Source organism: Pezoporus wallicus, unplaced genomic scaffold (genome assembly GCF_028554395.1).
Source record: "Pezoporus wallicus isolate ANWC-B61680 ecotype Strahan unplaced genomic scaffold, APGP_CSIRO_Pwel_v1 contig_8542, whole genome shotgun sequence".
Classification (NCBI taxonomy): domain Eukaryota; kingdom Metazoa; phylum Chordata; class Aves; order Psittaciformes; family Psittacidae; genus Pezoporus; species Pezoporus wallicus.
The window spans coordinates 4,079,360-4,096,884 of NW_026640148.1; the positions used below are offsets into that span (position 1 = coordinate 4,079,360).

General features: G+C 35.7%; 1 protein-coding gene across 5 annotated transcripts in view; it reads left to right on the forward strand.

Annotated features, from left to right (window-relative positions):
* Nucleotides 1–17,525, forward strand: part of ERC2 (ELKS/RAB6-interacting/CAST family member 2) — a 498,505-nt gene that overhangs the window by 219,145 nt on the left and 261,835 nt on the right. For all 5 annotated transcript variants that reach the window (XR_008973235.1, XR_008973236.1, XR_008973233.1 and 2 more), the window contains one exon: nucleotides 8,853–8,988. Coding sequence is in view for 1 of the 5 variants with exons in the window: in XM_057417556.1 (XP_057273539.1) it covers nucleotides 8,853–8,988 (136 nt within the window). In the remaining 4 variants the exon portion in view is untranslated. The remainder of the gene's footprint in view (nucleotides 1–8,852; nucleotides 8,989–17,525) is intronic.

Consider the following 17,525-nt stretch of genomic DNA (forward strand, 5'->3'; position numbering starts at 1 on the left):
TTACCCTCAAAAAGCTGTGACTGAAAAGAGACAGGGGAACTAAATTTAGGAATTGGGCTGTTGGTGGAACCACTTCCTCCACTCACATTGTTTGCTTCCACAATGCAGGAGCAACATGTCTAGACAATGTGATCGTGACTGAGTTGAAATGCTGTGATCTGAATTTATAATGAAGAGAAGTTAGTATTGTTGAAACAAGAAATCATACAAAGTGTATCTGAGTTGTTTAGAGATCTGAAGAGGTTACTGCAAAAGCATGGAAAGTTTGATTTATATATTGAATGATAATGACTGGATCTATCCTGAGAACTGCTAGATTGAAACAGGAGTTGCAGATGAAAGATTCAATTCAGAAGGAAATTGCAATGAAACATGGATCCTGATTGCTGTCAGGCTTAGCTGGACATGCTGTGGACCAGCTAGATGCAGAGAATAACTGGACAGAGTCAGTGGTGGGTTTTTTTGTTGTGTGTTTTTTTGGTATGGTGTCCAGCTTATCTGGACAGCTGGAAAGGACCTGATGAAGCAGCAGCAGGGCTACAACTTGTTGATTGCAAAGGAGCTATTTCCAGTCCCTGGTTACAGTTATTGCTAATGGTATCAATTAATAAAATAGCTGAGCAAGCAATTTCCATATTAAATCAGCTCACATATCCCTCTCATCTAGTGTCCTGTCACCAGCAGTGTCTCTTTTTTGATTTAATTTTTTAAAGAACATCAGAAGAAAATACGGAACAGTCCTGGGTGTACGAGAGATGTGTGACAGATGCGTCTTCTGGTATGAATTTCACACATGTTCCTATAAAGTGTCATCCAGTAAGAATGTGCTGAGGAAGACAGTGCAATGCGCTGCATTGGAGTTTCAGTGGTTGCAGTGCAGATACGTGTTGAAACAAAGTGATATGAACCATAGTTTGGAACAGGATTTTAGTAAGTCTTTTTCATTCATGCATTATCCTCGTATGAATATTTCTAGCATGTCCCCAGGGCTTTGGAGGGAACTGTGTCAGACTAAACACTTCTTAAGCAGATTTTGGAAAACTTCCCAGATTGTGTGTTAGGTAAACACTTCCTCCCACGTTTTTGTCTTTGAGGTGAGAAATGTTCCAGTGACTTCTGTGACACTCGCTTTATTTCTGCCAAGCAGAGTTGTTTGCTCTCTTAAGGCAACAGTATCTTTTTGTGGTGCATTTGAAGGCAAGACAGTTGTCACACTGAGGCACTGTCATAATCTGAATATTAAGAAATCTTAAACTAGGCTTCAGACGTTTGGAATAATGCGATTTAAAGGAAGGGGAAAAGAAGAAGAAAAAAGAAGAAGAAGAAGAACAAATTTGTGTATTTTTGGTGTTTTGGTTTATGTATTTATTTTTAACCCAGCAACAGAACTGCCTTTTGGTTTGGTTTGGTTTTATACTTTATTTTTTTTTTTTTAGACTTATAGATCTCTGTGGCTTTGAGTGCAACTGAAATAGCTATGAATCCGTTGGTAGCAGGAGATGGGAATGCAATGAAAATGTGGGATATATTAAAATTCAATTATCTTAACTGGTAGCTTGGCATTACAAAAGTTGTGCATTCAACTGCACAATTAGCTGTGTAGGATGAAATTCTTTGGAGATTTTAAAAATGCTGTTTGTTTTGAAAGATCTTTCTATCTTTTGTATGTAGTGTTCATTTTGATTTCCATCCTTTTATCAACATAGGGAGACACAGAGAGTGTTTCTCAGTTCTCCTTGTGAGTAGGTGCAGTATGAATTGCGACATGGAATTTTCTGTGGTCTTAGCTTCACGTGAATGGCAGAGAGAAAACCAAACATTCTTCATCAGAAAGATGACTATAATTACTTTTTGTGATAATATTCTCTGAGACGTGTAGTAAAATAGTGGCCTTTATTACCAAAAGATGAAGTAAATTTGGCCAAGGTTAACCAGAAAGTATTATCTTCTTCAAAATTCTCTTCTCCTAAGGGCAACAAAATTTTACTCAGTTGTCATTAAGGTTATTTCATAAGTGAAGTTCTTAATGTGCCCTGTTAGCCTTCCTTGCAGCAGGGGCAGTCCAAACGCAGGTTGGCAATGTTTTCTTGTCTCCCCAGGAGGCATCCACTCAAAATTTCCTTCTCATCCCATGTTCTAATACACATGCTAAGGAAGCTGAGCTACTTCCATTTATGTCCCTCAAGAACAGGTATTTTTTTTCTGTTGCAAGATCAGATAGCACCACTGTAAAAATGAAATTGTATGTCAGCATCAGCTGTAGGGTGGTAGGTTTTGTTGTTACACAGTTTAGGAGTTTAAACAATCATAAAGGCAATTAGTTCAGGCAGTTGAAGTCTTGCCCTTGCTGCTTTCCAGTGGGAAGTAGAAGGGGGGGAAATATAGTTCTATGCAGATAAGGGAAAAGAGTGGGAATAAGATCTGGTAGGTTTTCTGCTTTGGAATAGTGAGGGCAAGAAGGGCTAAGGTGAGATAGGATGGACAAGTTTTTTTTCTGTAGGATGGTATATAAGTTAGTCAGACATGCAAAGAAGGGGGAGTCCTTTGAGATTTGGGGATAAAGTTGTCCTCCAAAATGTGGCCTTTATGATAAGACTCATGGCAAAAAAAAAATTTTTCCCTTTTGTGCCTGTCTGTACAACAATCAAGGAATTTTTTGTTTTGTTTTTCCTTAGGAAAGGAGAAAACACTTTACTCATATGTGGCAATGTAGGGGTCTGTATTAATCTGTGAGATTTTTATGTTGGTCTGTCTAGTTTTCCTATTGAAAGCAGAGACTCCCAAAATCAAAAGAAGCAGAAGAAATGTTGTTTTCTAAAGTGGTGTAATAGCTTTGAAATAGAGAGTGGAACTGATTTACACCAATGTTATATTTCAGTTCCGCATGTATCAGTATGACCCATGTCCTCTTTAAGGAAGACAGGTATCTGGCCCCTAGTATTCTCAGGGCATTGTATGGTGTTATCAAATGGAATAGAAGCAGTGCAGAGAAAGTATTATAAGTTTTGACACCATCTTTAGCAGTTACAGATATTTATAGCAGCTTCATTATCAGACTGTTAGAAGAACCAGAGACAAACCCCAAATGAAATAATTACTCTGGAGGGGGTGTAGCACATTAGAAGTGGTGAATTGCTTGATTATAGCTTTGGGACTTTGTTAGGCTCCATTCCACATATGTCCCTTGTTTTATGGGTGGAGTATGTTGTATCAGTGGTGAATATGTGCTTAGCGTGGGTTGTGGATCAGTTTTGGTAGGGCCTCAACTGAGGCAGTTCACACTGATGCATTCAGCCCTGCAACATATATGTTTTTCTGGTTTTGCTTTTTGGTACTGCAGTTGTGACACACTTCAGTGAGGAATACTTCTCTGCAGCTTTGGACATACTAATTCTTTTCTCACTCTTAGCAAATGCACTAGCAATAAATAGTTACATTCTATGTTGCTGTGTGACATGGCATGTTTACTAGTCAGTAGATCTCTCAGAGAAAAATCACTGCATACAATGGTGAGATGGCTTGCAATTTTGCAGTCAGTAGATATCATTTACAGGGAAAAAGGCAAAATTCTTAGGAAATAAAATATTGATATTATTTTATATGTTAAGGAATTTTAATCTGTTTTCTTCCTGTGGTTATGATCATTACTCTGTGCCATTTTGTATCAGGGCATAAAGCTAGATGAGTGATTTGGACCAGAACATACAAATTTATGAGTCTGGCTAGCTTTTGAGCATCATCTACATCATTAAAAAAGTCAGGCCCAGTATAATTTTTGCCATCAAGGGAGGAAGAGTAAAAGTCTTTTTGAAGCTGAGCTCTGTTGGACATGCTGGCTATGTCAAAGTAAATAATTTCTTAATGGTTGGGATGATTGCTTTTGGTTCTGCATTTAAGGTATTCTTTAACTTCTTATCATTATGACAGTTGTATTAGGTAATAAAAAGAAAATAAGAAAGACTAAGAATAAGATAAAATCTCAAATTTGAAATAACGTCTTGGATACAAAGAACTCTTTAGATTATAGAATCTGGATTTTTAAAAAAAACAACCAACCAAAGCAAAAAAAAACCAGAAAAACAACGAAAAAAGTTAAATGGCTAGAATTTAACTTATTAAGTAAATTTAGCAGTCGAACAGGAAGGATTTCTTTTAGAAAAATGATGGTTATTTGAGGTATGTTTTCATTATATCAAAATATCAGTGTGTCGTAACTATATCTTTTCATATCACAGTAATACCTGTTTTCCTCAGACAAATCCACCTTAGGGTTGTCAGTGAATAAACTCTGTGTCCTTGCATATTTGTGTCAGGAATGTATCTGTCGGTAACCTTCTTAATATGTCTTGTGATGTTTACAGAGTCTAACCTGTCTTTGTTTTTCAGGTTTATAGATTTTAGTAGCAAATACATTTGTATTCCAGGGAAATGCCAGAAATGATACTTAACATTGCTCATATCTTAATGGAAATTCTATTTTATAGATTCCAGTGGAGTTGGATCTGAATTTTAAAGTTATCATTATGCTTTTGTTTTAGTCTTGACACAATAAATCAAACGGGAACCTATGTGTACTGTCATTTTTAAGACAGTTGGGAATGTTTCCACTGACTCTTACTGAAGTAATGTAGTTTAGAATGGACATTCACATGGATAGGATTTACAGGGATCAGGTCTTCTGCATGACTAGCCACTGAGATAGAGAGTGCCTAGTAAAATGTTATAGCATGAATCATTTGTAAAGGTGTGGACTATTTATAAAGGAGAATGAGATTACCTGTTAAAAATAATTGTTTTCAAGTAATGGTGATATTCTCCCCAGTGATTGCCTGGAGCAATAGTTGAAGATGTTTAATTATTTAAAATATGGGACTGGATTAAATTTTAAAATCTATTTTTGAGACTTCCCAATTTTATAGAAGTTTCTTGTTTTGACTAAATTCTTGTATTTTTTTTTTTTTCCTCAAAAACATTTTTTTTTGGTAAGCTCTTTTTTTTTTTTTTTTTATAATTTATTTATTGAGGAATGCAGGTTCCCAGCACACTGGAGAATTTTTTGATTGACTTTTAGACAGCAGGTCCCATTGTGGTGCTGTTTAAAATGATGAAAATTATTGCAGATATGTTCCTTTAGGAAACATTACAGATTTTGGTCTTGGGAGTATTTTGCATGTCTGCATTTTTTGGATGCTTTGACGGGAAAAAAAAGTCTTTATGAAATAGGGTAAAGGCTATACTAAGCATGTAACACTTATTTTTGGCTGACATTACCAGCTTTTTGGCCAAGGTACCCAGGTGGCTAATTAAACCTGGGAATTTAATGAAATAGTGTGATTTTTCTATAGCTATCAGAGATGAAAGCGTTGGAGTTCAGACAACGGTTACACACTACTGTAAAATCTGAAAGATACATATATGCAGAAACTAAATGATAATATTTATTCTAGAAAGTTGGACTGAAGGAATCAAAGGGAGTTAGAACTGTGAGATCAATTTGTACGCTGTTCCAGATGAACAAGAAAAAGCCACAAATGAAGTAAAGCTAGTCATTACAATTAGAAATATTAATAACAGCAAGTACTAAGTGCTGCTACTGTTTTGATATTTGTCTTTTTGTTAATCAAGGAGCTGGGTATCAGTATCCAGGATACTGCTGTCTGTTTCTTTCAAAAATGTTTCTACTAAAAAAAAAAAAAAAAGAACAAAAAATAGGGTGTCTAGGTTCTTTGGTTCAGACTTCATAAAAGACAAAGCTGTAAGGCTCTATAAGAATTTTTTGTCTTTTTCCCTTCATCTGCCCTGTTTGGATCTGTGATATTCTTATATACCTAAAGATTTAGCAGTTATAGTTTGATGGTTCTTCAGCAGTATTAGAAAGTAGAGCTTCTACAGTTTACTGATTCCTATGTTGGCTGTCTAAGCCATTTTACTGGAAAAGTTGTTGGATGCTGAGGGAAACAGATGTAGGCATTGCTCAGAACATCATTTCTTTAAGGTCACTGTAAAAGAATATATAGCAAGCTTCAAAATGAGCTGTAACAATGTGGAAAATCAGCTGCGGATTTCATCTGAGTGCTTTGGGGCAGTTAGACTATCAAGCAAAGCATACTTCTGCATATGTTTTAGTACCTGAATATGATTAGTGTGTGATGGTAAGATCAGTTCTACTGCCCAGACCCCCCGCAGCATACATTTCACATTTTGAAGGTGTACATCTTTAACAGTAATATTTTATTTTATTCTGTCTAATGAACTTTGTGGTCTTACAGCTTTAAGTTGAAAAAGTGTAGCAGAACACAGTAAACTAATTCCTCGTGATAAAGAGTAGTGTAGACTCAACTATGTGCACCAGCATAGCTAATAAACTCTGTGGATATTTTGTACCTTATATGGTAATATGATATTTTGTGACAATTCTGTACTGTTCTCAAATATTATTCTATTTCTTGTGCATAATTTTTAGTTAGTCTGATCTTCTATTTTATTCAGAAGTATTTCAGAAGCAGAGCCGTGTGAAAAAATACCAGAGCAAACATACTAGAAAAAATACACTGGATTATGGACTATGTTGATGTATAATTGGTATATTTGCTGTTTAAAAAAAAAGAGTGGGGAATGTAGTCTTGTATTTATTTCTCTCAAGAGCTCCTCCTGTACCTTTAAAGAAGGCCTAAAAAAACCCTACTAAGGATTTTTAACTGTAGCATTTTCTTTTCATTTCCATAGGCATGTAGTCAGTTGTGGAAGAGAGAGAGGCTAGGATACAGCTTTCTTTTATTTCCTTCTCGTCAAGATTTTGCATATCACAGGCACCAGATGTTTTCCTTTGCAGCTTTACCATGCCCTACTTTTCAGTGTGGCATTAGATAGAAACTGAAATGGGAAGTTGTGAGAGGGAAGGGTGATGAAAGAAGCAGTTAGCGTTGGCATAAAATTGAACTTCTTACAGAGATTAAATATAAATTAATCTATCATTTACTCAGCATTAGGTTGGAAACCATTTTATATTTTAACAGCACAAAGTCATATTACACCACCAAAATTTCTGCCAAATACCACATTTCTATATGATGTTTTGAAAGTAATTTTTTCTGATACTCATTTTGGTTATATGCTGATTAGGTCAATGTTTATAATTGTTACATGGACCCATGTCACATGGAAGAGAACTGATTTTCACCTGGAGTTGCACAGAGCATCTAATATGTATTTGAATACTTGATTGAGAAAGACACAGGGCATCACTCTAAAAGTCTTGAAGATACTTAACCATTCTTAAAACTCTGTGATAAAGTACTCGTGATCTGTGCTATACTCCCAGGTCTATTGAGGTAGGTCTCATGTAGGCAAGTTTCCTCTGACCATTGTGTAACGTGCTATTTATACTTTAATTTGGGGATTTGACAAGTAATTCATACTTGTCTTTAAAAAATATTGTTTATTAGCTTGATGTAGACTCTTTAAAAAAGCAGGGTTTTTCATTTGAATTAGTTCTAGGCAAGTTGTAGTTACTGTTTTACTGATAATAGATTAGCTTTTCTGTTCCATACCGTACTTATAAACTTTTAATGAAGTGTCATCTAAGAATTTTCAATTACATGGTAACAATTATTGACTATAGCTTAATTTTTATTTTTCAGTATAAATAAGTAGTGAAAAAAGCCCCAGTGACAGGACAAAGAAACCAGCCATGGAAGTAAATATAACATGTCGTAGTTTCTTTCGCATAATAAAATCAGTGCAGGAGAAGTATTCTGCAATTTTTGTTTTGTTTTTTTTTTTTCACTGAAAATTGTAATGTGGAAGGAACAGAGACATTTTCAGTGATCCTTTTGGGAATTAAATAATATTCTCTTCATTTGCCAGAATAGGATTAGTGAGTAAAGCTCATTAGGAATTTGCACGTGACTTTATTTTTATGTAGATAAAAGGCAGCAAATTCCTCAAAGTCAGAGAAAGTCAGGAAAATAATATTTAAGAATCCAAGCAGGTAGAAAGCAAGGATGTTTTTTCGGTTCCTGCCAGGCAAAATTATTTTGCCTTCTTTCTTAAAAGGATGCATGCTAAGTATCAGAATCAGGAAAGCTTCTGGTAACTTAATGAATAACGTCCACAGTAAAAGATAATTAAACATTGAAACAATAAAAATTTAATTTTTTTTTTTATTTTTTTTTACTGGAGTACAGCCTTAACAGAAGTAAATGTGGAAGTTGCTCAGAAATCTATTTGTTGATAACATTTTTTAGAAAGAAAGAAGTCTCATTATTAAAAAAACTAGAAATGTAATGGTTTTGTTATGTGCAAAGCTATCTGTAAAGGCGTCATTTATTCTTCATGGTGTATTTATGACCTGACCTTCTACTCCATCTCATTTTATTCCTCAGAAAAGATGTATTTATAGTCCAGGTTTTCAAAACCAGAATTTCACAACATACATTAGTCATCACCTTCACCTTCTGCTTCCTTTGAAATTAATGCTGCTTAGAGCACCCAGTAAAATTGTCCCGAACTCACCGAGTGTGTAAGGATTGTTGGATAATCTCTTTCTGTGACAACAAAAAATTTTCTTCATAGTGCTTAAAACATGTATGAGTATTTGTGAGCAAATGGTAAAAAAGAAAAAATCCTGAAGGCCTGAATAACTGCTTTATTATTGTATAATCTGCTGGTATTATAGCTTTCTTCATATGGTGTCTTGAAAACAAGATGAAGTTATATTGTTTACATCTGATAGTAGGAATACTTGTATCTGTTGAAGAATCAGTCTTGTGTTATAGTCACAAGTTAATTTGTAGAGAGAAAGAAGTGATTGTAGTCATTAACACTAATGCATATGTGTATGCAATTCTTAGACATATGAAGGACCAGAACAAGAAGGTTGCCAATCTGAAGCACAATCAGCAAATGGAAAAAAAGAAGAATGCACAGTTGTTGGAAGAAGTTCGTAGGCGAGAGGACAATATGACTGACAATGCTCAACATTTACAAGTGAGTTTATTTTTCAGTTGGGTTTTAAAACCGTCAGAGTTCACTTCTGTTTCACTGTGTGCCTTCTAGAATGTGTAATGAATCTCTTCCCACAAAGAGCTGATGGCTCTCTCCTTTCCTGCTGGGGGATTCTCTGCTGACTTCAGCTGCATCTGTGAAATTTTTGCTACTTAATGGTGAGGAGAAAAAACAATAGGATTTGAAGCCTTCTCATAAGGATTGTGTTTTGCTTATTTAGAAGCAAGTAAGTCATTATGGCTTCTTTTGAGAAGAGTCAGAAAACAGAAGGATAATTATCCTTTCGGGATTCTATTTCTATGCTTTTCACAGCATTATATGTACAAGCCATAGTGAGGTAATGTAATACGGTTAAGAATTTCAGCATGTCTGAGTATCACATAACAGTGTCCTGTGATTTTGTTTTATTTATTTTTTTCTTATTGGTCAGAGGTTGACATCTAGGTGATTATCCCTATAAAATAGAAACCAGTTTTTCAAGCGCATTCAATTGTATAACAAATTCCACCATATTTTCCAGTGTGGAGACTGAATGCAACAACATTTGAGAACCATAAGCCCCTTCCTGTTCTGTGTTTCTTCTAGATGTAGCTCTCAAATTTAAATTCCACTGCCTGGAAGTGAAATTCTATATCAGCAGGGATACCATCATCTGGTTGCATACTCAGATCATTTAAGGAGTGTGATTTGATCTTAAGGCTCTCTATGTGCATGTGTAGTGGGTTCAAAGGGTGAGCATAGATTGCCTAACAGGGTAATTAATGGTAAATTTAGAATCCTTACCAAAGATCACTTTTATCTTATGTACTTAGATGTAGCATAGAAGAGTACTTGGGACAGCTATAGCTGTCTCATTTGACAGATCTCTTACAATCATTACTGCGCAGCTCCTACGTCAGCACTTTATTTACAGTTGGAAAAAGAAAAAGATTTCCCTATATCTCTTTTTCTTTTTAAGATAGGCTTTGATACTTATTCCAGGAGAATTTTTACAGTTTGCAAGTTTTTAAGTTCAGGCATTGAGATTTAAAAAATAATTAGCTGATCTGGTTAAATGATACACTGTGGTCTAGGGCATTGGTATTAAAGGCAACAAACCAAGTTTGATGCTTGGCTTCTAAATTATTCTCCAAGATCTGACCATGAAAAACCCGTGAAGTATAGATTTCTGTAAACATCATCAATGCCTCCATAGCCAGTGTTCCTAGGCAAGTCTAATTTACAGCGTGAATTGGCTTTGATCTGGTTAATCTAATGGGTTTCTGGATAATTTCCCGTAGATGAAATTTGACTCTCACATGCTTCATATGCTACTGTATTTGTCATGTGTTCCTATATGCAAAATGGAGAGATCAGCCCAACACCTGTCTTCAGGCCTTTGGTGGTGAAACAGTATTTCAGAATCAAATTTAGGAAATGATACATTATTTATGCATCTGTATAGTGTTATGTATACTTTATCACCCTGGTCTTTACATACTGATTGCATCACCATGCATTCCACTGCACTAGATATAGTCATGAAACCGTACGAAGTATTTGGTCTGATAATATGACATATCAAAATGAAATTCAGTGTTGAGCAGCTACATACAATTAATGTGCCTCAGTAAAGTAAATGAATTTGATTTCCAAAATAATGCTGAAAAGATAAAGCTCTATCAGAGTGGTGTGATCGCTAGAGAACAGAAGTCATTCCTAGCATCTTTGATGTAACTGCTATACTAGAAGCTTTCAAGTTATGTGATGAAACTGGGTCTACCAAATGGAAGCAGCATGGCTGAACAGCCTGGATTTAGAAAGAGAAAACCTTGTCTGGTGCATAGCTCTTCTGTGCTTTTCATTTGCTATAAAGCATTTACATACTAAGAACGGTTTATGAAAACCAGTTGGGTAAAAAATGTTACTTCTCTGTTATTATTCCTGAAAATATTAATATTTAAATATTGTGTACTTCAAAATGCTACTGTCAGTAATGTATATATGTATGTGTTGGTGCTGTGGCCCATCCTATGCTTGCTGAGCTGCTGGGAAAGTGAAAGAGAGGATCCCAGCTGATTCTGCCTATTAGTAGGTGCTTTGCATTCCCTAGCTCTTCCTTCAGTAGCTGCATGAACAAGAGGAGGAAATGAGTACTGGTTGTCTGTGTGGCTGGCATGCTGGTACAGCTAATCCTGATGTCTCTGGCATAGTCAAAATAGGGAATCTGCTGCTCTCTTCAGTTTCCTGCCATAATTAGTTGTTGTATTTCCTATGTCTAAAATGTTTCCTTATTTCTTTGGCTTATTTATTCCCATGCCATTTGGAACATTTCTTACTATTGACCATTGTGTTCATGCAGGGCTGGGTGTGTTTCTGTCATTGCAGTTTGCTTTTTTAGTGACTTGGACTGGCTGTCACTGCATGGATCACAGAGGAAGCAAATCCCCCTAAATGAAAATGGCTTATTTGACAGTGATGACAATGTATGATTGTTTCTTTCATAAGATTAAGGAAGATGGGGTAGTGGTAGCATTTGTTTTTATGTTTTTTTTTAAGAAGTTCTTTTGATATTAAGGAATTGTTATTCTCTGTGGAAGTTCCTTAGGGTTTGCTTTTGAAAATTAGTCACAAAATTAATTCTTCCAGTAAAATCTCATGATACTGCATCTAATGGAAACATGTCCCTGCCTCACATGTTGGGAGCTTGAGGTTTCCCTATCATTGCAAGATGCTGGGAACTTTTATTTGTTCTCCAAAAATGCCACAGTGAATCTTTATATAAATAGGTTGACATTGAGTAGTGGAGGTAACATGACTCTGATGTGCATTTATTCTGTTGATAGGGGAGTATTTTGATTCAGTTTTTCACTGTTAGGTTTTGTTTGTTTTATATGTGTAGAGTAGTTACAAATACTGTGTGAGAGCATCAGGTCTTGTTCATATATGACTGAGAAGTAGGTGGTTGACTGGTAAAAAGCCAACCAAACTCTAAAGCTCCAGTCAATTAACCTTGGTATACAAAGGGAAATTTTTCCCGAGAGTTGTTTAAAATACCCCTCGCTCTCCCTGGAGTTTCTTCCCAGAAAATGCAAGTTTTTCCTTGTAGAAATTTTGATCAAGAGCACCGTGGATGCAGTTGTAATTTTGATTGGTTTCTATGGCTTCCTCTTTCAGGGTGCTTTTGATTTGAGGCTTTTGTACATGGTCACATAAAACTGTTTCATGTATTTGGCATAAGAAAGTTGTTTACTGCTGTAATATTTAGCCACAAATGCCTGGCTGCAGGAACAGAACACACCTGTAGGTGTGAGTATGCAAGCCTGAGTATGCAGCTACATTTGTGAGTGTTCTAGATTTGAATTTATTTAGGCATGTGTTCAAGAGGATACATATAATGCAGTATGTAACAGGCAAATTTATTTTCTTTCCTACCAACCCAAGAGTACAATACCTTCCTCAAGAAGCAAAACAGAAACTGAAGTTCTTCTCATGATGTGAATATACACAGAATTCAAATTGGGATGTAAGAGTTGACTAGATGAATAATCTGACAGAGTAGAATATTTGTTCAGTCTTGATATTAAATTTCTGTTTATAAATAATATATAGAGTTATTAAAATGTTGTGACTGTAGTGATCGAAGGATTTAAGTGAGGCAGGATTTGTGGGGAGACATGATACGAGACACATGATCTACTTTGGAAACAAGTTTCTGAGAGTACGTATGCATTTGCTAATTAAAAATAAAATTAATTAGTATTTCAATAAATATTGAATTCAGAATTTAGTAAACCATAGGGATCTGACCAACTTTTCTTGTTACTGTTTATAATACCTTCTACTGTGTTTAGTAGAAGCATCCAATATGTATAGGCATCTGTAACACATAGTGCTTATGTCTATGGTGTACTTGTTACATTGTGAATGATGTATTGAGCTGTTAGGGTAAAGTATATCCTAAAATTCTCTGGCCTGATGTAATGATTATATTTGTTGGCTAGCTGTGATAAGCTCAGCTGAGAATTCACGAGCAATTATACTAGTCAAATTACATTCACTCCAGCCAAGTCTCAAGTGCTGGAAAAGATGTAGTAAGAAAACTAGTATAATTGTCCATGGGCCATTCAGGGCAAGCTGAAGCAATCAGTTGAAGTGCCATCCGTTTTGTGCAGTTCAAGCAGGGACTGAAGCTCTTCCCGTTGAGCTGTCCATTTGTTTTCTGTTAGGTTTGAAGAACTTCAGAAATCTGTAGGTTCTTTGAAGCTTCAGTAGTATGAAATAGTTCCTAGGGCTTGTAGCATTGTGTATATTTGTGACACTTTTCACTATCTTTTCAGATAAAAGCCTCTCAAAATTGGCTCACATCCTACCGTCAGTGCTTGCAGGTCAAGTTTGGGTCTCTGATGGCCCCATTTCACAGCACTCCAGGGCTGCTGCTGTGATGGAGAGTGCCCTGGGATGCCTAGGGAGGGAATTCACTTTTGTCTCCCTGAACTATCAGCTGTAATTGTGAGTGATGCTTCAGGTGTGGTTTTGGGGGGTTATTTGGATCTCTGTAAAATTGGAAACATCAGGGAGCCAGACTTCAGATTAATTCTTGGGACTGAAGAATAGTTGTGAGGTTTTCTGCTTTTTTACTTCCACAAATCAAGGGCAGACCTGTGCAAATCTTGCCAGACATGATGGTCATATATTACATAAGGCATCACAGCAGGAGAGCTGGCCCTTGAACACTTTATCATGAAATTTTTTGAGAATGGTGTCTCTAACATGACTTCATTTTTTTCTTCCTTTTTTTCAGCTGTCTTAAAAAGATAAGCCTTTTTGAGAAATGCTGAGCTAAGAGTTAGACAGGTTATAAAGTTGTACATCATTCCTCAAATCTCTTTGCAGGATATTGAAATGATACGAGATGTTTATTTCCCGAGATGCATTTTACTTGGTTCTTGTATGGAACGTGTTTGTTCCAGTAACACTGTTACCTCAACAGAGCTGAGAAGGAAAACATTTGCGTAACATTGAAAACTTGAGTGGGTTTGGTTTTGATCCTGATTTTCAAACCTGCTGTAATCACAACAAAGTCCTTTCTTTTCTCTAGAGTAAAAAAACCACAAACATGTATGTAATAATATTCCCATATGTCTCATCACATAGCCTCAAAGCAAATCAAATGTACACTTTTGTCTGATTATAGCTTTCATAAATGTAAATTAGGGATTTAATAGGTGAATCAAACCTTATGGAATCACATCTGTACTAAGTCCAGAAACACTTCTCTGTAGAAACTTTATGCAAACTGTCCAGTGCATGCATGTCACAAGTGACACTCAGGAATAAGCCTTAAAACAAAATGTTTAGTACCCTAATCTGCTCTGACCTACACAACTTCCAGGTGTTTCCACCTTTTCCTCTGTTTTATCTGCTGGAAAAGTTTTTGACTCTCCTAATGTTTTAAGTGCTTGGGTTGTTTGTCCCAGTTCTCTTCTAGGTGGCTTGGGTTTTCTTTGGGTAGAAATCCAGATGCTGAAAAGAGATATTTCACTAAAACAGTTTTTGAGGGAGGCAGTGTGTAGTTCTCATTGATTTCAAATATTATATATAGGCAGCTTGATCAGTGCTCTAAGCCTGTGAAACAAATTGTGTACAACACATACATTTTCCAGGTGTAAGTATGTCTCTTTTTAAACAGAGTCCAACATGTTAGCCTTGGCTTGTCACTGGACATACATGAGGCACGGCAAGAATTCTAGCTTTTCAGTTGTTTTGTACTGTCTGGAAATTTCCTCTTAGGTAGTGAATGAAACATGATCAGGAGAAAGTCCTAGGAAAGGAGATAGAAAAACTGGGTAGTTAATATTATTGCTGTCTGATTCTTGCCATGTGAATATCTGTAATGCCTTACTCCCTAAAAATAGCTCTTCAGAGATTTCACAGGTAGTCATCCTGAATCCTGAAAATTCATTTGTTTCTTTATTTTTCACTCTGTGCTTCAGCATATAATTTTAATCTCCATAATAGTTCCAGAAATACAAAATACACTGAAGACATTACACATTGCCATATGTTATTTCAGCATCTCTTAAAATAAAATAGAAGCATTGCCTAAACAAGGGGTATACCTGAAATGAATTAACTATGATTTTTCTATTAATGCAGTGTATTTTCTACTGCATTGTCTCAAAAACTTTGAAACTATAATATTAATAAAAAGGGGAAGCTAGGGAATGAGCTGAAGTCTTGCAAATAAAAGTGAACAGAGCAGTGTAATCAGTTCAGATAAAGAGGAAACAATGGTGCCTGTTATGCAGACAGGCATTAGTGTATGTAGCTGACATAAGGCAGGAGAGAATTCATTGCATAAACACACAGCTTTGTATTTATTAGTGCTGAAATGCGTATGCAGTGAGAAAACACAACCTTTTAAGAAGTTAAAATCATGAGTTATTGTATTAAAAATGAATTTTATTTTAAGCATGCATCCGAAGGTGAACCTATACCTCTCTATATAGGAAGGCTTTAATGCTGAGTGTTTAGGAGATTTTTTATGTTTCTGTCTTTTTTAGTTTCTGTCATTTTGCAGGGAAAGATGGAGATAAGATTGGACTTTGCCTTTTACACCATTCCCTTCTGATTTCTACAATGTGTGGTGGAACAAACACTGTGGTCTAGCTCTGATAAGGAGAATTGCTCCTTTCTCATTCAGCTGTGGGCAAAGAGTAAGGGGAAGTAGGTGACCACTCTTGATTTTCCTTTCTTAATATTATGAGCAATGAAAATACACAGATGTAGCATCATGGAGATAAACTTTTGGAAATGTGTTCAGAGGCAAGAGAAAGGATAAGATATGCCCTGCAGTGCATCTTAACCTCTTGTTAAGTTTCTGCTATTGGGTACAAGTATTTTGAAACAAAAGTTGAGCTTTTTGCAAGTCTGTGTAACAGTCAGCTGCAAGAAGTCTTTCACTCTTCGTGTAAGTTAAGACAGAATCACAGGGATTCGGAAGTAGCTCAGTGACAAATTCAGAAGATGGTATAAGCTACACCTACAATGAAGTTCTCTTTTTAAGGCTCCCATGGACATGTTTGTGGAGAATACAGAAGATAACCTTATCTTTATTATGGTTGTAGTGTAAACTTGTTTTACCAGAAGTTTTGTAGTTAAAGCAGAAGCTTAATGATGCACCTGACATTTAAGATTGAGGACTGTAATTGTCTTGTGCTGTAGATACCCTATTTATGATTGTAGCCCATGCGAAGATATTTTCAACAACCTTATTTCCAGTGTTTCCTACAAAATGGTAATTTTTATGACTAGGTACATTTGTTAAAGCTGTTGCAAATACTTTATAATAAGTGAATTGATTCCAAGTGCAAGTGAGCAACTTTTAAATTCTCTTTGCTAAGTTCTCCATTTATAGTGTATTACATTAATGAACCAACATACAAAGAAATGGAAAAGTCAATATTTTATGCTAGTTTTCTGTAATACACCTACAGAATGCTCTTCAGTTTGTTCTTGTTCAAACATGTTTTTGTATGCTTCTGTTTTTAAACTGTAGGTTCCTTTGGGACTTGTAAAGTTCCGTCTTTGAGTGCTTCAACTGAAGTTTGGTCAGTTTGTAAGATAATTAGTATTCATGTACATATCAAATAGGTTTACCCTTATAAAGCAAGAGTTATGTACCAGCAAATGGAGAAAACCTAGCACAATAGATTAAGACTGTATGAGCATTAGTGATATGTTCATAGGTACTTTATTTTTTCTCTGCTTCTCTAATTATAGCTGGATTTTGCCAAGGTAGAGTGTAACTAGTAACTCCAACCTCAAAAATGTCCAGCCTTCAGCAAAATGTATAGCTTATTATAAATTTCCCACAGCTCAGGGAACATTTTTGTCTCTTGTGATTCTCTAAGAAAAAGGCAGGAACAGCATTTACTTAAAGCTGTCATTTTCATGTGGCTGAACATAGATTTTTAATAGACATTTTTAAAAAGTAGGACTTAACAAAACTGTCTTTTCTGTGATGCATTGATAACCAATAAAACAAAATAAATCCTTGGGTGAAGACTCAGGCAGTGGGCAATAGAAAAAACATAAGTGGTGACAGTATCGTGCATTGTATTAATAAATTATTACCAGATTAGAAGTGCATGCAAAAATCAGACTAATAAATTTAAGCAGGCATGGGACTGTTGAAGACACAGCTAGTGTATGTATCTTCAGATTTCTCACATAATATAAATATAAATTCAGATTGTAAACATGGATGGACGTTTAGGAATTTTCCTTCCTTGGCCTGTGGAAGTTCCATAAGTTGTGGATAAATTCCATATGTGTTGCTGAAACGTGTGTTGAACTTCAGCCAGTAGTTTAAGATTATGTTGAAGAAAATGTTTCTAAAAGGTTTCAGATGAAGAAAAGTATCTGAGAGTCTACAGAGGGCAGGAAGGTTGATTGCTAGGTCTGAGGATCAATACCAGAAGTGGTTTTTTTCTTTGGGGATTTGACATTTGTTTTCATTGTGCAGTGTAATCCCC